The sequence below is a fragment of the Hyperoodon ampullatus genome, assembly GCF_949752795.1.
Source record: "Hyperoodon ampullatus genome assembly, chromosome: 14".
Classification (NCBI taxonomy): domain Eukaryota; kingdom Metazoa; phylum Chordata; class Mammalia; order Artiodactyla; family Ziphiidae; genus Hyperoodon; species Hyperoodon ampullatus.
In genome coordinates this window covers 38,281,485-38,307,990 of record NC_136927.1, presented here as the reverse complement: position 1 = coordinate 38,307,990, position 26,506 = coordinate 38,281,485, and the positions used below count along the sequence as shown (strand labels likewise).

General features: G+C 48.1%; 1 protein-coding gene across 1 annotated transcript in view; it reads right to left on the bottom strand.

Moving 5' to 3' along the window:
- The window catches only part of VWA3A (von Willebrand factor A domain containing 3A), a gene marked incomplete at its 3' end in the record, with an annotated part of 46,011 nt that overhangs the window by 2,273 nt on the left and 17,232 nt on the right, over nucleotides 1-26,506 (bottom strand). The window contains 19 exon segments of the mRNA XM_079719172.1: nucleotides 585-733; nucleotides 1,148-1,292; nucleotides 1,764-1,908; nucleotides 4,694-4,802; nucleotides 5,755-5,873; nucleotides 5,876-5,891; nucleotides 6,712-6,807; nucleotides 7,363-7,469; nucleotides 8,143-8,233; nucleotides 10,097-10,249; nucleotides 12,973-13,043; nucleotides 15,383-15,578; nucleotides 16,023-16,167; nucleotides 16,382-16,456; nucleotides 21,585-21,704; nucleotides 23,161-23,255; nucleotides 23,676-23,756; nucleotides 25,429-25,532; nucleotides 25,642-25,777. Coding sequence (XP_079575298.1) covers nucleotides 585-733; nucleotides 1,148-1,292; nucleotides 1,764-1,908; nucleotides 4,694-4,802; nucleotides 5,755-5,873; nucleotides 5,876-5,891; nucleotides 6,712-6,807; nucleotides 7,363-7,469; nucleotides 8,143-8,233; nucleotides 10,097-10,249; nucleotides 12,973-13,043; nucleotides 15,383-15,578; nucleotides 16,023-16,167; nucleotides 16,382-16,456; nucleotides 21,585-21,704; nucleotides 23,161-23,255; nucleotides 23,676-23,756; nucleotides 25,429-25,532; nucleotides 25,642-25,777 — 2,153 coding nt within the window.

Genomic DNA, 26,506 nt, shown 5'->3' with positions numbered 1-26,506 from the left:
TCCATAAAAATAACCATAGCGGGCTTCCCTGGTGGCACAGTGGTTGAGAGTCTGCCTGCCGATGCAGGGGACACGGGTTTGTGCCCTGATCCGGGAAGATCCCGCATGCCGCAGAGCGGCTGGGCCTGTGGGCCGTGGCCGCTGAGCCTGCGCGTCCGGAGCCTGTGTTCCACAACGGGAGAGGCCACAACTGTGAGAGGCACGCGTACCACAAAAATAAATAAATAAATAAGTAAATAAATAAATAAATAAATAAATAACCATAGCTACTTTAAACTTTTTTCCCCTAAATATTCACAAATGTGCCCCCAAGGAAGACGAAATGGGAGAACACAGCGTGTGACTGTGGGAATCGGTGCAAATCCATTTCCACGCTGGAGAAAGTCAGGATGCTGACGGGTGGGCAGGGGCACATAGGGGCTCTCTCTGGTGCAATGCCTTCCCAGGGCCTCCTAACTGCTCACACACAGGACTTGGGCCCAGGAGAGCTCAGCGTCTAACGTGAGTCCCTGGATTAGGTGAGGATCAGCCTTGTCCCTCAGACACGCGGCCATGGGGAAGGGATACAACTGCTCACCGCCCACCTGTCTGAGCAGTTCAGGGAAACAGTGTGCACTTTCACATCTCTCTTCTCCTTGAGTCTTTGGACTCCACTGAGGATAAGGTTGCAGCTTGTGTCTGGCTTCCCGTCCGTCAGGAGGTACACCTCCACATCAGGAAAACTGAAAGCTTTCTGAAAGAGCATGTAGGTTGTCTGGCTCAGAAGAGGGGCCAACCAGGACTCAGAAACCACTGGCCTGCTCTCCCCAAGTCTGGTTGCATCTCACCGAGTTGTCATTAGACTGAGAGCCTCCTCTTTCAGCCTATGACAGACCAGGAAGCTGCTGAGGTTTAGGAGAAAGAGCTCAGCCCACTTCCTAGCTGGTTAACCCCAAGCAAGTCACTTAACCTCTCTGGGCCTCTGTGTCTTCATCTATAAAGTGAGAGCAGCGAGAATCTCATCCTCACTGGGTTGCTGGGAAGATGAAATGATTTAACAGTAAATTCTAAAGTGCTCTTTGTAAACTGCAAAGCATGGCATAATGTCAGGATAGGGGTGATGGTATTTCTGCTTTGCCACTGGGTCGGGCTTGGTGGTGGAACTTGCCAGCAATGCTTGCAAGACCGAGGTGCTCCCCTGAGCATGCAGGTTGGTCACCCACTGCATAGCCTCGTGGCAGGCTGCGTCTGTGGTCCCCACCAGAGTGTCCTGCCACGGCTGTAGGCCCTCTGCAAAGCTGAGCAGGTTAAAACTGTGGAGAGAGGAGAAGAGGTGGGGGGCGGAGAGGAGGTGAAAGAGATTGGTTAGAACGCACCAGTCTATACTGACCTCAGGGGAAGTAACCTCCGTGAGGACTCACACCTATCCCTGAAGACCCTACAGCAAGCCCTGGGCCCCCTGTGGACCACCTGAGAATGAGAACATACACAGTGAAGATTCTGGATGCAGACAGAAATAGATTTAAAGCCCACTTCAGCCACTTACAGGTTATGCAATCTTGGGCAAATGATTTAACCTCTCTAAGCCCTTGTTACCTTTGCTGAAGAATGGGGATAATAATAGGATCGTTGTGCAGACTGAATGACATCACGCATGTAAAGCGCTTGGCACAGGGAAAGAGCTCTATATAAGTGTTGAGGAGGGAGTGACCTTGGCCAGGGGAGCCTCAGGAACTATCCCGTGGATCTCCTGACCCCCGCGCACCAGCACCCCTGCCTCTTACCTGTCACAGTGCTTCCACAGCTGTTCCCAGATCAGCAGAGTGAGCTCTGTCTTCACCTGCTGCAGGTAGGGGCCCATGGATCCCGACGTGTCCAGCAGGATGCACACTTTGCTCTCCAAAATGGCACCAAAGAGTCGGCGGCTCCCTGCTCCGAGGCGGGTGGGGGCTGAGGCAGTGGGGGAGTGAGGGTGGTTCTCCTCACTGCAGCTATCAAATCCAAGGTCTTGCCACACCCATTGCCTGAGTGATCATGGATCAGATGTGAACCCACTGGGAGACAGCCTCTGTGGTGTTGCTAGAAGGGTCACTGTCCAAGGGCAGAGCCGGTGTGTGGACTGGGCTTTGGGAGGTCAAGGTTTCAGCTGTGGCTTTGCCTGGGATGACTCGCCCAAGTGATTATAACTTCCCTGGGCTTGAGTTTCCTCACCCCTAAAGTTAAGTGACTGGGTTAAGCGGTGTCACAGTATTGTTTGGGGCTGGAAATGATGTTACAGAGCATGGAGTCTGTAGATTGGTTGACAGAAATCAAGTGAGCGTGCACTGTGTGCCTGGCACTGAGCAAAGTGCAGTGGAGATGAGAGAGTGTCCCTGCCCTCACGGAGCTGCCAGTCAGGCAAGGGAGACGGATGTTATACCAACAGCTACCACTCTGCTGAGGGTTATGACAAAAAGTTAAGGAGTACATACTTGGGAGAATCTGAATTTGACGGATGTGGGGTGGGGAGCAGACAAGCTATGGCTGAAGGATGAGAGGGGGTGTGTGTGGGGAGAACAGACTGTGAAAGGCTCTGAGTGGGAGAGAGGAGCATGTCATGCTTGAGGGACAGGCAGAAAGATGGAGAGGTTGTTAAAGGATTTGGGATTTATCCCAAGGGGAAACAGAGAGGGCCAGTGACTTGCCCAGGGTCACACAGCCTGGCAGCGAAGCCGAGATTCACATCCAGGTCCTCTGACCCACACTTTAAGGCAACCGCTAACCCCAGCCCTTCTGGTGCCCCAAGGCTAAACGGAGGTAACACGGGGGAAGCCAAAGAGCAGAAGATGGCGTGTCCAGCATTCCCGAATCACACCTCAGACCTCACTGGAGGCAGGAGTAGAAAAAATGGAAAACTGCTGCAAAAAGGGTCCACTGGTCTCCAGGAAAAGGTGGCCTGAGCTGGCTGGACCCACTGCCCAGGAATCTTCCAGGACTCATCTGGGCTGTTCTCGGGCAATGCTCATGGCAACATGAGGACATGAGGGGAGCCCTCCTGAGGTGTGTGGGGCGTTCCGCGGGGACAGCCAGCCAGCTGGTCGAGGGGCCTCCCACCACAGAAGGCCAGCTGATCCATCTTGGGAACCAGACAGCAGAAACACCCTGCAAGCCACCGAGCCCCGCCATTATTGCCTCCCTAACTCTGCTTTTTCTGTCCGTCTCCATCATCACTACCCTTCCCAGCTATCCTAATCTTTCCCCTGCATTCTTACTAGGTTCCCCTGATTGCACTCCGTCCCCTCAGCAATTTATACTCCACGCAGCAACCAGAGGGATTGTTGCCGATGCTAACTTCATCACTTTCCCCTTATTTAAAACCTTTTAGTGGCTTCCCATTGCTCTTAGGATAAAGTCTGGGCCATGGCCTCATCTCCCTGGAATGGTGGCACCCTTTAGTCTCAGCCAACCTGTTTCCTTCAGTCTTTGTACTCAGCCTCCTCCCCCGCTGAGCACCTCAGTCATGCCCTGAGAGTCTTCCCTCTCTTTCCTCAGGTGACATCTATGTATTCTTCAGATCTCAGCTCAAATGTCACCTCCTCCGGGAAGACCTCCGTGATCTCTCTGTGCAGGCCCCCTGCCCCTCTCTCACTGCACCATGCCTGTCTCCTCCTTACACTTGTCACCCTGCTCTTTGGGTAACAACTGTCTCCCCCAGACCATATGTTCCATGAGCTCAGGGAACCTGTGAAGTGTTTCCCCTACCACCTCCCCAGCACGGAGCGGAAGAACACCACCTATTCGTTGAATAATGAATGAGTGGCTCAGTGCAGCTTCCCCGGGGTACATTCGGAGGCGTTAGATGGTGTTGGGTGTGTAGCTGTATGTGAGGTGGGGGCGCGACTCGTTCTACACAAGGAGCGGCTGCGCGGCTGCCCGTCACACTCTCCCCGGCGGGAAGTGTGCGTTGGGAATACGCACACGACCTCGTCGCCCCGCCTCAGCCTCTGACCTGACAGCTGCACCCGAGCTTGCCAACCGCTCCAGGGGCTTTGGAAAGCAGCCATCAGCCCAAGGACTGTTTATACCAGGTTCTACTGCAGAGGACTGGACCTAATGAATTTGTGCAGGCGCCTGAGTGGCCCACCCTGGGATCCTTCCTCTATCGTCCCAGGAACCCTCCAGGCCCCAAAGTCTGAACTGAGCTTCCGGTTCAGTCCGAGCTGTCTGCCCAGCCTTTTGGACTTGGTGCTTCAGACCATCTCCTAATCCCCAGCCCAGACTCTTCTGGGATGTGAGCCTGGCTCTCCTCAGCCAGCCCTGCCGTTCGCCTCTCCCAGAGGGGCCTTGGTGCTCCCTGTAAAGGAGAACAGGGGCTTCTTCTCTGTCCGGAGCCCCTCCCATCTCTACCATCATGGACTGGTTCTGTGGGGCCCAATCAATACTAAATTGAGGCTCCTAAGGGGCAGCAGCGCTTCAGTCACACCCAGGAGGCAAGGTGTGGGAGACGAGCTGGCAGAGCGGCCTGACCAGGCCTGGGTCACCCTGGTGCTCTGGCTCGTGCTCCACCGCCCTGTCATCCAGCACCTTGCCTGACCTCTGAACCCAGAAGTCATGTTGCCCCTGGGTGACAGTCTGTGAGTGCCTAGCCTGGGAAGGACTGACCCTGGGGTCTCTGGGGTGGCCCTCCCGCTGCCCATCATGCTCCTCTGCCCTCCAGGATAGCAGGCAGGCTCACCAGACAGCAGCCACTGCAGCCTTCGGACGTAGCACCGCATCACCTTCTCCAGGTGTGTGATGTACGCTTCGATTTCCCTGGGTGTACACTGAATGTGTCTCACCATCCCCTGGATTAAGGCAAGCAAAGGAAAATTCCACCCCCCCCAACCCCGTCAGCTATTTCTTCACCTCCCCATTACCCCCTAAAATAGTTTAGTCTACTGTGGTTCACAATTTTCAAAACACTGTTAAGCACACATTTCTGTCTGTTTGTTTAAAAGCTTTTTTCTTTTATTGAACTACCAAATGCATAGTTCTCGGAAGGTGTGTGGGAATTGGGATGATGATTTTTGTGGCAGATGTGGTCACTGTAATAAGAAAAAACATAGTATCTCTAAATTTTAAATAGAAAACCCTTAATGGTAGGACGGGAGGTCGATAAATTTCAAACTAAAAGATGACCTCCGATGGAGGAGGAGGGCAGCATGATTAAACGCCCATAAAAGTTTTCTGGTGGATAATTTTGAATTTGGTGGCTATTTTTAGCTTTATAGCTGACAATGTCATATCAAAGGGCAAGGAGAGAAAATGGGGTCTCTTTTTTAAAAGCACGATTAGATTTTCATTTTCTACTAAATTTACCTGTTCCAGTGTCAAAGCAATAAAAAAAAATTACCTCAAAACTAGAAAATAGAGAACCCCCTCACCTCCTGTCATAACCGCTGTTCCCGGCCACCCTGATGGGACCATCATCAGTATCAGGGTACAGAGTTCTTATTAGGGAGTATTCCAGCCACTGCTCTACATTCTTGGCAGCTGTTTCTAATTCTCACTCCAATGAGCCCCTCTAACCCTAGAGTATAGTCTCAAGCACTTTGAGGGGCTGACTTTTCTTCCCACAGGATTCTGCATCTCCTATTCCTTGAGGGCAGTCCCCCTTTGGAGGGTGGGGTTCTTAGAAGCAGGAATTGAAGCCAGGGGCATACATTCATGTGGAGTTTTCCCCAACACACTCAGCCATTTGTGCCTGAGAAGAGACAGGAGCTGGGAGAAAAAAAAACAACACCAATCTTGACTTACGTTGATCTGTATGCTGGGGAAGATACTGCAGTATTTGGCTGATGCCGACATCTGTATTGGCTTTTGATGAGTGCAGTTGGGACCCAGGTATCTGGAGATCTCCATCTTCAGTTTTTTAGTCCATAATTTGCTACCCACTTTTGAATAAAGGAAAGAACTATTATCTTGGGTAATTCAGGCTTAATGGAATGATTGACTCATCTTTTAAAACCTCATGTTTGAAATCTGTCTTGTATTTGAAATGTGGGGTTCCCAGGTCCTCACTGAGCCTCCATCACATTCAGATTCCTGCCCCTGTGCTGGGGAGAGATGCACAAGAAATACGGGGAGCAGGGAACAAAATTTATTGAGCACTTACGACTCCCTAGTCTGGTGGATACTGTTGCCTCCCCAATTTCCATTTCAACCCTATCCCATGAAATCTGAATGGAAACCCTGATTGTTCTAAAGTTTAGACTCTAAACCAATGAGGATAGTCTCAGGCTCCTTGTTACAATGAGAGATACAAGAATGGCTCAGTTTAAAGCAATCAGAGCATGGCACCCAGGGTCAGAACCAAGCTCAGACTTTTATTGACTGGTTGTGGGAAGAAGAGATGTTCTATCTTCTGGATCTGTACAAGAAGGGGCATTTCTGCTGCTTGCCTCCAAAACGATCTGACGCCACCAAGTACTTTACACAAAATATACTTCAATTAATCAGCAATCCTATTAGGTACAATTGTTTTCATTTTATAAAGGAAGACATTGAGACTGAGTGACTTGCCCAAGGTCACCCAGCTAGGAAGTGGCAGACCCAGGTTCCCACGTAGTTCTCTTGAATCCTTATCCTGACACTTTAAACAGTCATTCTAAGCAGGTTTGGCCTCAATTCCAAGTATACCCACCCTCTTAGAAATAATGGTTGGTGGAAGGAATGATTGTATGGGGGCATGTGCTGGTGCAGACAGCTTAATACCTCCCGGCTGGAGCACACTGTATCCTTTCTGGGCAGCTCAATAGAAGAGCTAGTCCTTCTTAGGCCTCTTCCTTGAGGGTACTTCCTGCACGAAGCCTGGGAGAAACAGAGCAGGGTTACTTTGTGCAATTCTCTTTCCCTAGCCTCCCTTTTCCATGTCAATTTCTCTGTCAATCAAGTCAGCTGTAACATTCCTTAGGTGCAATTTGCTGAGAGGTAGGAGGGAGGCTGTTGTGCTGATCTGGGGAAGCATGCTGGGATCTTCCTTCTCTACATGTCAATGAGTTGCTACCGGGACCTGTGCCATTTCACAGCAATCAATCCGGCTGGACTGGGAGACTCATCTCCACTCCCTTCCCATCAGTCTGAGGACACTGCCCCTCATGCACAGAGCAGGAGCGCTGTGCCCAGGGTCCTGGGGAGATGCCGACATCAATTCTTCCCACTCTCCTGCCTGTGTCAAGACTTTGCCAGCTCATTTCCCTGGGCTGGGACATGTGAGTGGTTTGAGGATAGGCCTGCTTGGGGTGCACTGCTGCCCATGTCCCGGGACTGCGGGAGATTTCTCCTTTCCTTGGGGCCTGATCACCTTCCAGGTCCCACAGGGAAAGGGGGCTGTCCAGACATCTGTGCAGCCTCCAACTTACCCACATTATTCCCTGTCTTTGTATAGAACAGTGAGAGAGAGGTCTCTGTGTCCCTTGATTTGGTCTTCCTCCTCCGATCTGTGGTCCCTTCTTTCACTGGCTGGGCTGTAGCTAGAGGACATTTGGCCTGTCGGCTGGAGCAGCCTTGAGGGTTTATGTGGTGAAGCTGTGCAGCTTGGCTTAGAGACTAGTCAACTTCAGCTATGCTCTGCCCTTGAAATGGGGCTCCCAGGTGGATTTGAGGTCCTTTGGGACTACCCAGGTCCTCTGGCCTCCCCTGGATCAGTAAAGCCAGAGCTGCTGATATTTAGCAGGCTTGGTGCAAAGTGCTTCCCGTAGCCTGTCTTGTTTTATCCTCATAGTACCCCAGTTTACAGATGAGGTAAGTGGGACTCAGAGTCAGTAAGAAGCAGAGTAAAGATTCCATCCAGGTCTCGCTGACTCCAGAACTCTGCTCTGAGCCACTCTGCTATGTGTCTGACATTAGAAGACACATGGTCTTAGGTTCTATGAGCTGAGTACTTTCATAAAAATACTGGTGCCCTGTCATGACCGGCTGACACTGGACATTCTCCTTAGCCGCTCTGAGCCTGAATTTCTTCATCAGTAAAATGGAGGAACTAATAGATTCCCTGCCATACAGGATGGATTATTATAAGCTTTAAATGGGACAATTTTAGCAGAAGGGCTGGCACACGATTGCTGATCACTTTAGTTACTGTCATCACGAATCCATGCCTCAGCCGTGCTTGTCCACCCCTCCACCCCCGTGGCGGTGCCTTACCTGGGGGGACGCCCGCTTTGCCTCTGAGTGGCCTCCATAGCAGAGCTTTCAAGGCGGGACTCTTCTCTCTGTCAGGGTCATCTTTAATGCTCTAGAAAACAGCAGTCTTTTCCATCAGAGGTCTGTTCTCTGTGGGGGGCAGTACCCCAGTCATCCCAGCCTCAATCTGTCAAGTAGGAACCTTTGCATGGCGAGGCCTCAGGAAGTTGACTTCTCACACGCTCGCCCCATCTCCTGTTGCACATTCAGAGAGGACTCTGGGGTCTGAGGTGAAAAAGGGTGTGTGTGTGTGTGTGTGTGTGTGTGAGTGAGTGAGAGTGTGAGTGTGCGTGCGTGCATGTGTGTGTGCAACTAAGTGTGTTTGCATGTGTGTCAGTGTGTGTGCATGTGTGTGTGTATGTGGGAGAGTGAGTTGTGAGTGTGCATGTGTGAAAGTGTGTGTGCGTGGGTGTGTGTTGTGTGTATGCACGCGAGTGCGTGAGTGTGTGAGTGTGCACGTGTGTGAGTGCACGTGCGTATATATGTGTGAGTGTGCGCGTGGGTGTGCGTTATGTGTGAGTGTGAGAGTGCACGTGCGTGTGTGTGCACACTTGTGCACGTATATGTGTGAGTGTGTGCATGGGTGTGCATTATGTGTGAGTGTGTGCATGAGTGTGGGGGGTATGAGAGCGTGCATGCGTGTGTGAGAGTGTGTGCGCATGTGTGTGTGTGAGTGTGAGTGTGTGTGCTATGAGAGAGGGCCTGCTAGGACAACTGTGGGGATTTGCCTGAGCTTTCTTCACCAGTTACCTGCCCCTCTTCCTACTGGACTGGGATTTCTGGGCCTCCAGCATGACAAGCAACCACTCAGGTAACTTCTGTGCCCTATTGGGCACCTCGGTTTTAAGGAAGGGGTTCCTTCATTACCGGGCACAACCGGAACGTGGTGATGGTTAAACAAAGTCACCCAGGGCCTGGACCAGTGGAGGAGACCTCTGGGTGGCGGCTGTGAAAAACGTCCAGAGCCCATCCCAGAGAGCCACCCGCCAGCAGGCCAGCTTCCCACACCTGCATTTCAGGAGGCCTGCCAGAGGCCCTGGCGTAGCCCAAGGCCCCTCGTAACCGATCCAGCTCGGGAACCACTGAAGGCCCAAGGCGGACTCCGAGACCGCGGGGTTTCACCTCAGAATCTGGGAAGACGGGAAGGCGTGATGTCTCTGGGCCGGCGCCCAAAACCTGGTGGAGTTCTGTGCACGAGGGCAGTGCCCATGGGGACAGAACTGCTCGGAAGTGCTGACCCCGGGAAGGGAGTTAGCTGCACACGGTTTGGGTGGATTTCTTCATTCTGAAAGTGCGCTGTGTTCACAAGGGCCTGTCAGTTGGTGAAATGCTGAAGCGCTCGCAGATCTCACTGCCCTTCTGCTCACAAGTGCTGTGGAGTCTGGGGTCTCCCCCCAGACACACCTCTAGAGGCCCCTTCTGATTGCCGAGGTGGGTATTTTATGCGGGACAGATCTGACAGGCTGTGAACGGGGATCAGTCCCAGGCACGCCCAGGTCCACCCTCAGGCTCCTATCAGGCCCCCGAAAGCCTTGGGCAGCAGCAGAAAGGACCCATTAGACGCCCCAAGCCCCTAATTCCTTTGCCCCGAGAGACCCTCCCGGACAAGCCCTCTTGCCTTACAACCAGCATGTGTAATGGAGGGTGCCAAGTCTGTGGAGCCCTTGGTACCGCAAAGCTGGGACAGCCAGGCAGAGCCAAAGGTGGGGTGGAGGGGTGGCCAGAGCTGAGAAGCAGGCCCCCCGGGGGTCCCCTCCCCCTGGAGGCCAGGACACTGACCACTGAGGACCCTGCTCCCACCTCCGCTGGCCCTGGGGTCTGGGGGCCTGACCCAGGCCACTTCAAGATCTAAGAAAGACCAGGAGACAAGGCAGAAACAAAATACCCTGTGTGTTATTACAGAGGGGAGTCAAACCATTCTGGCCACAGAGGGTGCTGTGGGCTTGGAGGGACCGAACTTCCCAGGCTGACATCTCAGCTTGAGCATCTTCGGCTTTTCTCTCAGGAGGGCTGCACTTTCCCGTTGTTTTCCAGACTGGTTCTTCAGAGAGGACACGAGTAAGGCACACTGCAGGGGGATTGGGAGCGTCAGCAGCACCCGAGCCAGCGTGTCTCCATGCAGGGCACTGGCGCACGTGCGCACGCACACACACACACACACACAGCAGGAGGTGCTGGGGCCCCTGGGGCCCCTGTACTCCTCTTTCTGTCCCTAGAGTGCTGCCTGGGGCCAAGAGCACTGCGGATCAGGCCTATTAATAATAAGTACCGTGGGACTTCCCTGGTGGCGCAGTGGTTGGGAGTCTGCCTGCCAATTCAGGGGACACGGGTTCGAGCCCTAGTCCGGGAAGATCCCACATGCCGAGGAGCAACTGGGTCCGTGCGCCACAGCTGCTGAGCCTGCGGGCCACAACTGCTGAGCCTGCGGGCCACAACTGCTGAGGCCCGCGTGCCTGGAGACCGTGCTCTGCAACAAGAGAAGCCACCGCAATGAGAAGCCCGTGCACCGCAACGGAGAGTAGACCCCGCTCGCTGCAACTAGAGAAAGCCCGCGTGCAGCAGCAAAAACCCAATGCAGCCAAAATCATAATAATAATAATAATAATAATAATAATAATAAGTACCATGTATGGAGGGCCTGGGATGCATCAGGCACTGGGCTAGTTACTGCCTGGGCATCTCAAACCTCCTTGCCAACAAGACATGCAACTACACTGGCAGGGCAAGTGCTATCTTATCCCCATTTTACAGGTGAGGAAACCAAAGCTTATGAATTTAAAGGACTTGTCCAAGGCCATACTGTGAGTAAGTAGAGGATCTTCCATTCAATCCCAGGCAGGCCTTGTTCCAAAGCCAGTGTTCTCTCCACATGTGGACCCAGCAGCCACATAAGGTGGTCAGCTCACCATGTGCCCAGGGCTGACCCTGGATGCTGGCAGAATAGTGGTGTGATACTTCGTTCCTTTGCCTATATATTTCTCAACTGCCTGAAAGATTCTTCAATAATTATTCTCAGTCAAGGCACTAGAAGACACCACTCAAATGTAGCTAACATCATAAGAAGGGTGGATTAAACCATTAGTGCCCATTAACACCTTGTGAATGAGTTTATCAGATGAGGGAGCAGGACTAATGTGCACCTGAGAAGCAGTTTAATAAAGCACCAAAGAGGGGCCCTTTCTGGGAGGACAGCTCTGGCACGTCTAGGGGAGCTGCAGGTTTGCCAATCTATGGCCCTGCCCTCCCAAGAGCTCACCATGTAGTTGGGGAGACGGGCAGTCCTGACAATGGTCATATTTGAAATGTGAGTCACATCCACCTACGTGTTCTCTGTCCATCCTCATGGCTTGAACTGCCCCACACCTCTATGTCCAGGCCTCATTTTTATCCACCTGCCTGAAGGATGCCCTCACTTATTATCTCAGAGACCCCTCAAACTCACCTTTGTTCTAGGCCCACCTCCCTGAATCCCCACCTGTTTTCTCTCTCTGGGTCAATGGCACCACTGTCTACCATGTCCCGCAGCAAGGACCTTGGGAGTCATCCTGGGATTTCTTCTTCTTCCTCACCCCATTCATTCAATCAGCCATAAGTTTGGTCAATTCTTCCTTAAAGACATGTTCTCATATGTGTTCCCTTATTTCCATTCTCATTGTTCCCGATGCCATCTGGTCCCGCTCTCATCTCACCTTGAACTGCTCAGCTCCCTCTCTGAGGAGGTAACATTTTAGTGAAACTTGAATCATAAGGAGCAATCCATGGATGACCTGGCAGGGGAACAGTTGGTGAAGGAAGTAGCAGGTACAAAGGCCTTGAGTTTAGGAATGAGATTGATGTGTTCAAGAATGTACAGGCCAGGATGTAGAGCACACGGACCTGAAACCAGTGACTTACAGGACACTCTCACATTTCATTGGAAGCCTTTGGTGTCTGTGGATCAGCACAAAGGTGGAAAACTGATGTGGGATGAGTTGTGTCCCCCAAAAAGACATGTTGAAGTTCCCCTGTACCCATAAACATGACCTTACTTGGAAACAGGGCCTTTGTAGATGTAATTAAGATGTAAGTTAATGAGGTTGTACTGGGAGGGTGGGCCCTTAATCCAATACAGTTGGTGTCCTTATAAGAGGAGAAGAGACAGACACACACAGAGGGAGGAGAGCCATGTGGAGATGGAAGCAGAGATTCGGGTTCTGCTGCCACAAGCCAAGGAAAGGCAAGGATTGCTGGTGCCAAGGACTGCCTCCTTGACCAAACTTTAGTCATGTTCCTCTGAGCCCTCTTCTTGACTGGGCTTTGACTTTGGCCTGCTGAACCCAGTTTTAGCAAAGAATCCTGTTGAGCCTGTTTAGCAAGAATCCCCCTACCCTCGATATCTAGTCAACTTCATCTTAGTAATTTTCCATCCACTGACCCTCTCACTCTGCTCATTGGCTATAAATGCCCAGCTATCTTTGCTGTATAATCGGAGTTGAGTTCAATCTCTCTCCCCGATTGCAGTTGTCTTGAATAATGTCTTCCTTGCCGTTTTTAACAAGCGTCCAGTGCAATTTCATTTCTTTAACATCAACCATCACCAGAAGCTAGGAAGAGGTAAAGAGGAATTCTACCCAGAGCCTTCGGTGGGGACATGGCCCTCTTGATACCTTGATTTCAGACTCTAGCCTCTGGGACTGTGAGGGAATAAATGTCTGCTGTTTTAAGCCACCCAGTTTGTGGTACTTTATATGGCAGCCCCAGGACCCTAATACAGAAGCCAGAGCAGTCATTTGCCCCACACCTAAGGCATACCTTTTGGGAGTAGTTGAGAGCCTTTTCCATCTCAGACGTGATGGCACTGATATCATCGCTTTCGTAAATACCTGGAAACAAAGCATGTCATGATCAATCGTAGGGAAGGGATGGAGATTCTGGCAAGTGTCCACATCTGTAAACACGTGGGCCATGTGGAGGTGACCTCAGCCTAAGGGGCAGGGTGGGGTCTTAATGGGCTTAGCTGACTAGCCCCCCCGCATAATTTCTGGTGGTAAAGGGGATGGACGGGTACAGTGAGGATACCAAGAGTGGGGCCGGCCTTGGGACCCAGCACCCTGGCACCCAGCCAACAGCTCTCATCCACAGGAAGCGTAGGTCAGGGGAAAGGTCCTGCTCCTCCAGTGAATAAAAAGATCCACCTTGGGGTTAATTAAAGTAGCTAATGTCTGTAGTGAATAATGTCTGTAGTAATATCTCAAATATGACTTATCTGAGAGGGAGTAGAGTGTAATGACTAACAAGACAGACTCTGGGTTCAAATCCTGGTTCTACTACTTACTACAACTATGCTTTGGGTTCTGTGTCTCAGCTTCTCTATCTGTAAAATGGGGATAATAGTAATAACACAGTTCATAGGGTTATTGTGAGGAATGAATCACAACATATGTAAAACACTTAAAACCGTGTCTGGCATATAATAGCTATTCTATAAATGGTTGCTATTATTATTAATAATCAACAATAATAACTTAAATGTATATGCCTAGCACTTTTCATGAGTTCCACCCCTGGCTATGCCACTAATTTTGTATCCACAGGCACCTCATGTTCTTGGGAGTCATTTCTTCATCCATAAATCAGAGAAGTCAGAATGCACTAGCATGTCCCAAGCTTCAGTCCCTCCTGCATCACGTCACAATTTTGCCTTGTCTGCATATCATCTAAACCATGATTTACTTAACATATATTTTTAATCAATTCACTTTCTTTACTTAAAAGTACACACATATACAAAATTGAGATATAATTGACATATAACATTATATTACTTTCAGGTGTACAACATAATGATTTGATATTTGTGTATATTGTGAAATGATCACCATAAAAATCTAGTCAACATCCTTTAAAAGCATATTTTAAAGAGAAAATTTATGTCACTGCTGACAATGAATGTTAGCATTTTTTAAATGAAATATTAAAACATTCATATAACCATTTAGGGGACGGAAAAAATTTTCCTCTACCCTCCTAGATTCTCCAGCTGGGGCCTTGGAAATCAAACTGACAAAAGACAGATTAACAGGAGAAAAATAGAGTTTATTAATGCATGCGGTGTGCATACATGGGGGAGAAACTCAGCGATGAGTTACTCAGAGGGAGTGGTTGGAACTTGGGGCTTCTGTAGCATCTTAAAGAAGAACAATAGAAATGACAAGACAAAGGAAATGGGGTTTGGCTTTGAGGGCCGGCAGACTGTGGGAAGGTAAATATTTGGGGGGAACTAATGGAAGACAAGGGTTTTTTAGGTGAGTGTTGTTACGTAGATTCCTCTTGGTGCTGTGAAGAGCCCAGAGCTGCCAACCAGAGCTTAAGAGTCTAAGAGTCATCCTTCTCCTCCTGGCACAGAAGCAGGACATAGAAATTTATGTCCTGCTTTTAGGCAAATGGGGGAAGGGGAAAGCAGAGAGGTTTTTTGGCATCGGCTATTTTTTTCTTTTTTTTTTTTTTGCGGTATGTGGGCCTCTCACTGTTGTGGCCCCTCCCGTTGCGGAGCACAGGCTCCGGACACACAGGCCCAGCGGCCATGGCTCACGGGCCCAGCCGCTCCACGGCATGTGGGATCTTCCCAGACCGGGGCACGAACCCATCTCCCCTGCATCGGCAGGCGGACTCTCAACCACTGCGCCACCAGGGAAGCCCGCATCGGCTATTTTTTAATTGTCTTCAGCTCAAAATAATCCTTATGCCAAAGTAGCACATATTGAGGTGGCATATTCTGATCTCCTACAGCTATGACAAAAAATTGTTGCTTTGTGCTCCATGTACAACTATCTTGCCAACCACCTGCTGCGAACATATCACCTTTTGAGAAACGCTAAACTAAGGGACCTTTAGGGCCCCTTCCAGCCCCGACATTCTAAAATATTTTTAAGTAGTTTTACTTTTTTTCTTTTTCACTTTAAAACAATTATGGGAAGATATACATAACATACAATGTACCATTGTAACCATTTTTAAGTGTACAGTTCAGCAACATTAAGTACATTTACACTGCCGTGCAGCCATCACCACCATCCATCTCCAGAACAGTAATTTTACATTTGCAAATGTGATTTTCACATGCTGCTTTCCTGGAATATGTCTATAGCATAGGGAGCTATACTGGCACTGAGACAACTGTCTGGAAAAAAAGATGTGGAGAGTTCAGCCAACTCTTACGCACCTGTGTCTCCAAACCAGTGGAAGCGGCCCCCAGCAGCCCGGGTGACCTCCCGGTAGGCGGCGGCCGTGTCACTGCGGCTGGCATAGCAGGCAGGGGGCGTGGTGTCCATCTGTGGCTCGCCCACGTAGAAGAGACACACGTTCAGCTGTAAGTCACAGCCCACACGGGCCTCGGCCACGTAGGCGCTGAGCATGGCCTGTGGGGAGACAGGGAGGAGGGGCCCACAGCTGAGGGCTCTCCAAGCCGCTGATCTTGGGTCAGTTCAGCCTAATTGCTTTCTTGAGGACCTACTGTGTACCTGGTCTAATAAGTATGTGGCACTGAGAATGGAAAGGTGAAAGAGCCTCTGGGTCACCATTTCTCTTACTATCTTAATAGGGCCTGGCCGGGGCGCTGGGCCTGAGATCCTAGACCAGCATCCTCGACATCCCGTGGAAGCTTGTTAGAGATGCAGACTCTCAGGCCCCTTCGGAACCAGGTCTAACAATATCTGCATTTGAACAACATCCCCAGGTGATTCTTCAGCACGATAAAGTCCAGACTGGAAAATCATGCTGGAGAAACCAGTTGCTAGGTGTCCACCTAGCAGAAGACGTGGGGTCGTGAAGGATAAGGGATGTCCAGGACGTGGCCTACCCACCATGTCCTGGTCAGGGATGCCCCTGGTGAACAGGTAGATGCCCTGTGATTGCTGTTTGTCTTTGTCCTTGAAGTCCACTTCCACAGTCTTCCGCAGGGCGCTGAGGACGTTCCTGCTGCCTTGACACTGCAGGCTCAGGACCCACCTGGGGGGCAGGGAGGGCCATGCTGAGAGGGAGGGCCACTCTGAGAGGGAGGGCCATGCTGAGGGGGAGGGCGGGGAATGGAAGGCGGTTGTTTCCTGACTCATGCCTGAGTCCCTTGGATGGCAAAGATTCTAGAGAGAGCTACTTTCTAGGGGAGGGGGCCAGAAAATAATAGCACAGGGGAAGCTGACGTCAGACCCAGCAGGTCACCTACCGCCAGGCGCTTTGTAAGTTGCTATGGCTCGCGGCAACCATCTCGGGCCTCCAGCTTTCAATGGTGCTTCCAAACCTTGGAAAAAAAGGAAAGAGGGCTTGTTCTTAGGGGGGAAATACATGCCCCAGCTCTTTGGGCTCCCCAGGATTCTAAGGGGCAAGATTTTGATGACACCCCCAAAATGTTAGGATGCCACTGGTCTGGACCAGCCACAAGATCTCCTTGCTGGTCATGACACATCTCAGCACATTCACGGTGGGAGCAGAGCTGTGCCCTCAGTGGAGACACAGCCAGCACCAGTTTGGCCAGAATTCCCTCCTGAATAAGGGGCACTCCCTTCTCTGTGTGAACTTCCTCACCCCCCAGGGAAGGAGTCATTTCTCCCTTTTTAGCTCTGATTCATCCTCACAACACATTTTCCACTCTCCATCTGCACTATAGCTTTTCTTTTGTATATGTATCAGCTCATTTTCCCTATGAGACAGAACTTAAATCTTTGAGAAGAGGATTTATCCTCTTTATCAAGGAAAAGATGTCTCCTCTCTGGTTCAAGAGCAACTCCTCCACCTGGGCTCTTGACTTCACCACCACCAATCTCTTCTGAGACCTTGTCCCACAGTGACCTCTCTCCCACACACATGCCCAGCGTCTACTTCCGTCTTCCCCATCGCCTCTCTTAAATATAACTTCTTCGTCTACCAGCTACTTCTCTCTCTTTCCTCTTCCCCCCACAGACACGCTCCCTAGAAAAACAGTGTTACCACGTCCTCCTCATCTTCTACTTCTCAACCCCCTGCAGACAAGCTTCCTCCCCGGTTTTCTGATAAATATTAACAAGGACCTCCTTTCCCCCTCCCATGGAAATATCTCTATTACAGTTGGATAAAAATTCTAACAATATACAGAGAGTGAAAATTCCTCCAATTTTATCCCCCCACACCAATTTCTGTTAACTCTTTGTTCTATATTCTTTTGGATTTAAAAAAAAAAAAATGTGTAGGACTTCCCTGGTGGTCCAGTGGTTAAGACTCCATGCTCCCAATGCAGGGGGCCCTGGTTCGATCCCTGGTCAGGGAACTAGATCCTGCGTGCCACAACTAAAAGATCCCGCGGGCTGCAACTAAGAGCTGGCACCGCCCAATAAATAAACACATATTTTTTAAAAATGTGTAGGTAAATATATATTTACAGAAGTGGAATTACATAACCTATACTATTTTTTCCTTTCATTTGGACTTATTGAGGACGTTTTCTGAATGCGTTCACGTAAATCTCCCACATTCTTTTGAATAGTTGCCTAGAATATGCATAGTTGCATATTCTATTCTATTCAATAGAATAGAATTCTATTGTCAGGATTATTTTACCAACTTGCTCTTGCTTTTCTCCAGGTTTGCCAACCATTAGAACTCTGCATTGAAAGGCTTAATTGAAGGAACAAAGAACATACACTTAAAAGATTTAGTGCTTGCTTTAGCAGCACATATACTAAAATTGGAATGATACCAAGAAGATTAGCATGGTCCCTGTGCAAGGTTGACATGCAATAAATTAGGAGTTTGAGATTAACAGATACACACTACTATATATAAAATAGGGGCTTCCCGGTGGCGCAGTGGTTGAGAATCTGCCTGCCAATGCAGGGGACACGGGTTCGAGCCCTGGTCTGGGAAGATCCCACATGCCACGGAGCAACTGGGCCTGTGAGTCACAACTACTGAGCCTGCGCATCTGGAGCCTGTGCTCCGCAGCAAGAGAGGCCGTGACAGAGAGGCCCGTGCACTGCGATGAAGAGTGGCCCCCGCTTGCCACAACTAGAGAAAGCCCTCACACAGAAACGAAGACCCAACACAGCAATAAATAAATAAATTTATATAAAAAAAATAGATAATCAACAAGGGCCTACTGTCTAGCATGGGGAACTATACTCAATATTTTGTAATAACCTATAAGGGAAAAGAATCTGAAAAAGTTGGGACTTCCCTGATGGCGCAGTGGTTAAGAATCTGCCTGCCAATGCAGGGGACACGGGTTTGAGCCCCGGTCTGGGAAGATCCCACATGCCACGGAGCAACTTAAGCCCGTGTGCCACAACTACTGAGCCTGTGCTCTAGAGACCATGAGCCACAACTACTGAGCCTGTGTGCCAAAACTACTGAAACCTGTGCACCTAGAGCCCATGCTCCACAACAAGAGAAGCCACTGCAATGAGAAGCCTGCGCACGCCCTGCAATGAGCCCCTGCTCACCGCAACTAGAGAAAGCCCATGCACAGCAACGAAGACCCAATGCAGTCATAAATAAATAAATAAACAAACAAATAAATAAAATTTTTAAAAAAAGAATTTGAAAAAGAATATATATACATATATGAATATATATATATATATATGAAACTGAATCACTTTGACCTACACCTGAAACTAACACAACATTGTAAATCAACTATACTGTAATAAAAAAATTTAATACAAGAGCTATACCAAATTACACTTCCACCAATACTTTCCAAGAGTGCCCTTTTCACCAGATTATCATCAGCACTGGGTATTATCAATCTCTTAAATACTTGCCAAAATGAATTGCAGAAACATTATATCTCATTGTTTGCCTATCAGGGAGCACTATTGCCAGATTCAGTGGATTCCTGCATTCTTCCCTTCCTTCTTTGCTTCTGCAGGCTCTAACTCTGTTTTTTTTCCCTTGGGAAAGGGTAAACCCCTTTCTCTCCTGGTTTCCCTCCTGCCTTTCTGGCTGCTCCTCTCCTGTTTCTTTGGCGGTGCCCTGTCTCTGCCCACACTCCAAATGGCCGTTCTTCCCAACTTCTGTCCTTGGTTGTCATCTCTCCCCCTTCACGTCTCCACAGGTGCCATTCATGCCCTCCCATGTCTTCAACCAAAATGCTGATGGCTCGCAAACCCATATTTCTTGGCTAGAGCTCCTCACAGGAGAATCCCCAGACTCCTGAGGATCTCAAACTCTATATGTTTATCTTCCAAGCTCTGCCCCACTTGGCACATCCTCTCCTCGCCATTCCCTCATCCCCTACAGCCAAACAGTGACTACATTCTGTAGATTCTAACTCCCCCGCACCCCTCACAGGCCTCTCTGTCTTTCACTCCCACTGCCTTGGCTCAAGCCCCCTCTACCCCTGCAGTGGTCTAACTGGTCTCCCCTCCAGTATCGCATCCCTTCAGTCCATCCTTCCCCTTGTAGCTCGAGCGTTTCAAGATTATTACTCTTGCTTAAAATCCTTCAATACCTATAGGTCCTATAGTATAAAAACTCCTATATAAAGCCTCCATCACCTGGTTTTTTATTTTGTTTTTTGGTCATGCCCAGTCTCTCCCTCTCACCCCTTACTCACACTGAACTATTCACACTGACAGTTCCCCAGGGTTCTGTAGTAGGTCACACCTCTGTGCCTCTGCTCATGCTGTTCCCTATACCTGGAATGTCCTTTCTCCCCATTTCCCCCATCACTCCCATGTGCTAGGCAAACACTTATTCATTTGTCAAGACTCAGCTAAAGGGTCACTTCCTCTGTGAAGATTTCTTGACCTTACTCTACCCAGGTGGAATGGACTGACCCTGCCTTTGAGGCCTCACAGTCCCATATCCTCCCTTTTACTTATTTCTTGAGAAAACATTTAATAGCACTTATATTTGACACGCCTGTCTCCTACTACTAGACCATAAATTCCTTGAGGATAGGTATTGTGTGTTTTAACTTCTGTATCCCTAATGCCTGGCATCGTGACAGTGCATGGCAGGCTTTCAATAAATGTTCGTTGAATGAATGAATGGATGGATGGATGGATGAATGAAAATATTGTCCAAAATGCTTCTCTAAGCATTTTTTTCTGTAGAATTTATTAGGGAAAGATTAGACTCTGGTACAGTTTAATATATAATATTAACTGCTGACTTATTAGGTTTAGAACACTCCCTATTTCATATGAAGTTGTATAAAAATATATATTTTTTATATGTATAAAAATATACATAAATATTTTTATATGTATTAAAAATATATATTTATAAAATAAATAAATTAAGTAAAAAAATATATGTATAAATATATATATATCCCTGGTGGCGCAGTGGTTAAGAATCTGCCTGCCAATGCAGGGGCGCGGGAAGATCCCACATGCCGCGGAGCAACTAAGCCCGTGTGTCACAACTACGGTGCCTGCGCTCTAGAGCCCGCGAGCCACAACTACTGAGCCTGCATGCCTAGAGCCTGTGCTCTGCAACAAAAGAAGCCACTGCAATGAGAAGCCCGCGCATGGCAATGAAGAGTAGCCCCTGCTCGCCGCAATTAGAGAAAGCCCACACGCCACAACTAAAGAAAGCCCGCACGCAGCAATGAAGACCCAATGCAGCCAAAAATAAAATTAATTAAGAAATGTATATATAAAACTATACATATATTTAAATTATATATAATTATAGATCAAAAATATAAGTAACTATGTAGACAGAAGTATAACAAATATATATAGTATTATATATAGTCATATATAATTTAAATGTATATGTAGTTAAACACTTGTTATATATTGAATATTTACATTTTAAATTTAAGTTTATTTATATTTAAAATTTATATATAAAATATACAATTTAAATATATAGTTATATAGTTTTAATTTATACTATATATACTTATATATAATTTAAATATATAGTTTTATATATAATTAAATCATATAGTTTTATATATAACTGTATAATTTAATTCTATATAACTATATATAATATACAACATATAACTATATACAAAAATTATATTGATATATCTAGGTATAATTAAAATTTATAATTGGAATTCTGAATGTTTGAAATACTGTGGCTTGCTAGAACTGAGCTAGGAACAAAGCCTGGGGGCCCTTCTTTTTCTCTTTTGTGTTTATCAGCTTGGTAGCCAAATGGGGCAATGGGCTGAGTTACTTTATCCTGGCTGATCAAGCAATGTGTTTTGGGGCCGCTTATCACCTTCGCCCCAGTGGGACTGTCCTGCAACCATTTAATTATTCAATGCCCCAAACAAGATCATTCAAATCAGATAAACTGACGGCCCTCCTAGGATGCTGGGTGCCCATACATCTGTTGTCCTGCCAGAAGCCTCAGCCCAGCGATGGCATCCGAGTGCACACGCCCTCCCCACCACGGGAAGCGGGAAGCAGGAAGCGGGAGCGTACGCGATGATGTTGAAGCAGTCCTTGTTGGACAGCTGCTCCTCCAGCAGAAGTCTCAGGGAGTGCTGGATATGAATAATGTACATGGAATTGGTCACAGAGATATCGAGCAGTATAACCACCCTAAAAAGAAACACAAGCTTTAAGAGGAGAACCGAACCTCTCAGATAATGTTTATTTTGTTCCATTTTACTATTTAACGTTTTTTCCAGGGGAGTTCTGAATGCCAAATTCATAGCTGGCCAAATCTCCATGGTCTGAAGTCAACACAGGCGGGTTTACAACAGTAGAACCTTCTCTCCAGGAGGGTCTATCATGGTATAAAGCCTCGTGGTGGAGATGGTTTAAGGGCAGGGCTGCATATAATGATTTTGTACATTTCCTTGTTTTAAATTACTAGCATTCAATATTATTATAGGTTGGGGTCTATGAAGGGAAAACAGCAACAAGCTAAGCAAGTTAGATGGGGAATTAGGCATAACTGGGGCCTCTGGGGAAATGTATCATTATTTTCTCTCTGTTTTAAGATCTCTAGTGCTATTCAGCCTTCTCCTTTTATTACTTCAAATCTTATAGTCCCATCTCCTCCCCGCCATTCTCATTTTGAGACAGCTATGGATAGCAAAAGAAAATCCATTGGATAGAGAGTCAGAAGGCCTTGGTTCAAGTCCCACTTCCTGTGTGGCCTTAGGCAAGTCACAATACCTCTCTGATCCTTGGCATATTTAACTATAAACTATTTATAATGAGACTTCATAGGGTTGCTTTGAGAATTAAATGATATAATAGATGAATAGTATTACAAAGCATAATATTTGGTAAGTGGTAAGGCATCAAGTAAGGTATGGAAGTGATAATGATATTTTGGATACCTACTGTTTCTCCCTACTCAGCATCCATTGCCTCTTCTCACAGCAGCATCTTGATTTTTGGGGGGCGAGGAGGGGGAATACCTCTGTCTCTAACAGTCCATTTGAGTTGGGTAGAGCTGACGCCAGCCCAAGCTTTAAGAGTGGACATTTGACCCCAGGCAATCAGAACATCAAACCCTCTTGGCCCTAGTGACTAGCTCAAGGATGGACCCTTGCCCCAAGCCCTGGGAGTGCTAAACTGGAAGGAAGGAAGTTGGGAGCTTTGGGTGGCTATCTTGCCACCTGGAGGGGAAAGCCAGCCTGAAAACAAAGCAAACAGAGAGGAAAACAGAGCTGAGGGATGGAGAGAGATTCCTGACATAGCATGAACCTCTGGATCAAGCCATGCCTGAAGACAGCTATCAAATCTAGTCTAGAATTTTCAGTTACCTTAACCAGACTTCCCTGATTTAAGTCAATTTGCACTTAGTTTCTGTTGCTTTTTAACAGAAAGATCCCTGAGTGACATTGTTGATATTGAGTGATGCTATTGCTGATGCTGGGGATGACGGTGGTGACTTTTCCCTCCAGGGGTTCTGCTGGGTGATTACTGACCCTTAATCTAAATGATGGCTTCTGATGCTACCAACAGGGAATTCATGAGTTGGTTGAGTGCTGTGTCACACGCGACACCCATGAAGGACAAGAACACTACTGGGGGAAGGTACCTTTTTTCGCAGACGGTGCCCCAGATTCTTCTGCTGGCCAAGGAGAGCCACTCGATCCGTCTCTCGTACATCCGCATAGCTCTGCTGAGCTGCTTCTGCAAACTCATGCGCCACACACAGTGAGCGACTGCACAGAGCATGGCCGATTAAGGGGTCTGGGGGGAAGGGGGTGTACCCCACTTGGTTTCTGTGAATGGTGTGTCAAGGTCATGGGTACCCAGGCAGTACAAACATTCTGCTAAAGCATGGACAAGTCTGCCACAGGATCAGGAAGGGAAGAGTCAAAGTATTTCATTGCCTCAAATGGGGAGGAGGTAAATGTTGACCCAAAGGATCAGAGGCTTTTGATCCAGGTCCCTGCCTGGGGAGGAGGTGGAGAAAGCTCCAGAGGGGCCTGTGGGTGGAGTACAGTCTCTGTTTATAAGAGGGAGTTCAGTCAGTGGCTTGGTGCCTCCACATCCCACCCATCTCCCTCCCCGCACCCCATATTCTGACTGATGGGACCCACCACTGACCTGGTACTCATACAGGAAGGGCAGGTCCACGTGAATATTCTTCATTGTCCCATCATGCCATTCAAATTGTACCATTGCCTTCTGCACCCAGGTGTGTCCAGGAGGGGAGCAGGTGAACAGAAGCACAGGTGGGGAAGGATTTTAAGTTTAAATTGGCCACTGGGCTCTCCAAGTGAGATGCAAGAGAGGGAAATGGGCTTTTAGCACATCTGGGGTTGGATTATGCCCCTCTTCCCCACACACCAGGCCATTGCCTTGTCTGGGGCTGGCAGCAGAGGGCCTTCAGGATACAGTCCCCTGAATGAACTGTGCCTGACAGCAAGCCAGCTCCCTTCTCAGGAGGCTCTTCTGAACATCAGAGTCTTTACTACAAGATATGGTTGGAGGTTGGTAATAGCAGGGTTGGAGACCTTAAAACATACTAGCCATGAGTTCTTAGGTTTGGGAACCCAGATGGGCCTTCATGGACACTTTGAAAATCAGATTTGTTCACTTTGTTCTTTCATCCTCCACCAAGTTGTCATATCCCTAACTATCACTCCTTCTATCTAGTCATCCATCTGTGGGCTGCGAGAACTCTACATGCCCACACTCTCTCTTTCCTTTCATTCTTCTGCCTTTCCACTGATCTTTCTTTTCCTTCCTTTTCATTTTCCTTTTTTTTTTTTTTTTCTGACCGCACGGTGCGGCATGTGGGATCCTAGTTCCCCGACCAAGGATCGAACCCATGCCCCCTGCAGTGGGAGCGCAGAGTCTCAACCACTGGACCATCAGGGAAGTCCCCCCACTGATCTTTCTATTCGCGCATGACCATTATACCGTCCTTTCATTTTTAAATCCTTCCACCCTTCCTTTAATCTTTACTTTCATTCTTTCGTCTTTTTTTTTTAATTAATGTATTTATTTGGCTGTGCCCGGGTCTTAGTTGCAGCACATGGGACCTTCGTTTCCACGTGAGGGATTTTGGCTGTGGCATGCGGGATCTAGTTCCCTGACCAGGGATCGAACCTGGGCCCCCTGCATTGGGAGTGCAGAGTCTTAACCACTGGACCACCAGGGAAGTCCTCATCCTTTCATCTTTTTAATTTTATCCTGTCATCCATCCTTCCAATTTTCCTTCCATCCTTCCATCTGTTCACTTTTCCATCCATCCATCCATCCAACCATCCACCCACTCTTTTACCTATTCATTCATCACCTATTCATTCATCATTTCCATCCATCTGCTCATTCATCCTTTTCATTCTTCTTTCCATCCTTCCTTCCACCCACTCAGCCGCCATTCACTGAATGCTTACTTGTACTAGATATTGGGGATAGAGGGTTGGAGAAGAGCTTTTTCTTTTAAAGGGCTCATACTTTGGTGGGGATTAGACATGTAACAAATACACACATTAGTGCATTACAGGAGAGATAGCAGAAGTCTGTACAAGGTACAGCAAGGACACAAAGAGAGAGTCTTCTGAACGGGGAGGAGGAAAACCTCCATGGAGGAGGTGACCGTGGTGCCCAATATACTCCCTCTTACCCCAATCTCCCGTTTCATTTTCATATCTTTGAAAAACAGCAGTTAGAGTGGATTTGATGAGAGTTCTAGAGTCCTGGGTGGAATGCCTCCATCCCATTCCAGGCCCTCAGACCCTTGCTCCTTGGACTCTGTCTTATGACTTCTATTTCCTGAACATTTCAGAAAGGAAATACCACGCAGGAGCTCCCCTGCAAAGGACTGGACAGAACTCTGAATCTGAGTTACCTCATGGATAGTTGATGATACTGTCTTCCGGAGAATAGGCACAAATTCCTCCCCGGGAGAGAATGCATTGGGTGCCAGAACCTGATAAAGGCTTAGCTTCTTGGCTGTAAAAATAAATGGTGGGGTTTGAGGCACTACTCGTGAAGCCCCAAAGGGTTCATTCCTTTCAGTTAGTCACCTGAGTCCTGGGTTCCTCCCTCTTTGGGTATTTACCTTTCAGGCTATTGGTCTTTAGCCATTCTGCAGAAGTCTTGTCCAAGTTTGGGAACTCAATTGTGAGGGGATCCTCATGCTTTGGGGGTTTAGACAAGAGACTCGTGAGTGGCCTCTTTGCAACCTCTGTGGAAATCTAATCGAAATGAAAAATCATCCTTACATAATCATATTTTAGAGCTGGAAAGTCCACAGTCTCCCCCACCCATCCAAGGGAGCATCTGAAAACATTACCTGGTAAACTAAAGGCAGTTCTGCCTTCCCCTCCCACTATCCCCATCTGCCTCTCAGGAGATTTCTGGAATTTCCAGGAGAAGAGAGAGATATACCCAGAAACTCACTTCCTCTCTCACTTGTCCATCCTCCTCACCCCTTCCCACCCTTACCATTAAGATAAGCACCTCGGACTCCAAGATGACAGGTGGCCTTGCCGAGGGCTCAAATATAAGGCTCCAGGGAACTAAAAAGTATCTCCTGCACCAACTCATTTAGGGAGCCCTGATCTAGCCCACCCTCTCTCGCCCACATTTACAACCAAAAACCTGAGGTTCTGAGAGGTTAAACCACATAGCTCATGTATGAGGAAAACACAGAACAGCAATTCCCAAACTTCAGACATTCGAGCACCTCCTTCATGAGCTTTGCTATGAGTACCACTGTACTGTCATTTACTTAATATTTTAAAAATCAAACATATAACATTAAATCTTTTTAATTTTAATAATATTAATTGAAATTAATTTTAATTTCAATTTTAATTTTTGACTTCCTTTTTTGTACTTAAATAATTTTAGAAAGACCTACTTCTGCCATAATGAGCTAGTTTTAAATGCATAACATTGAAAAGAATATTAATCTATGTATC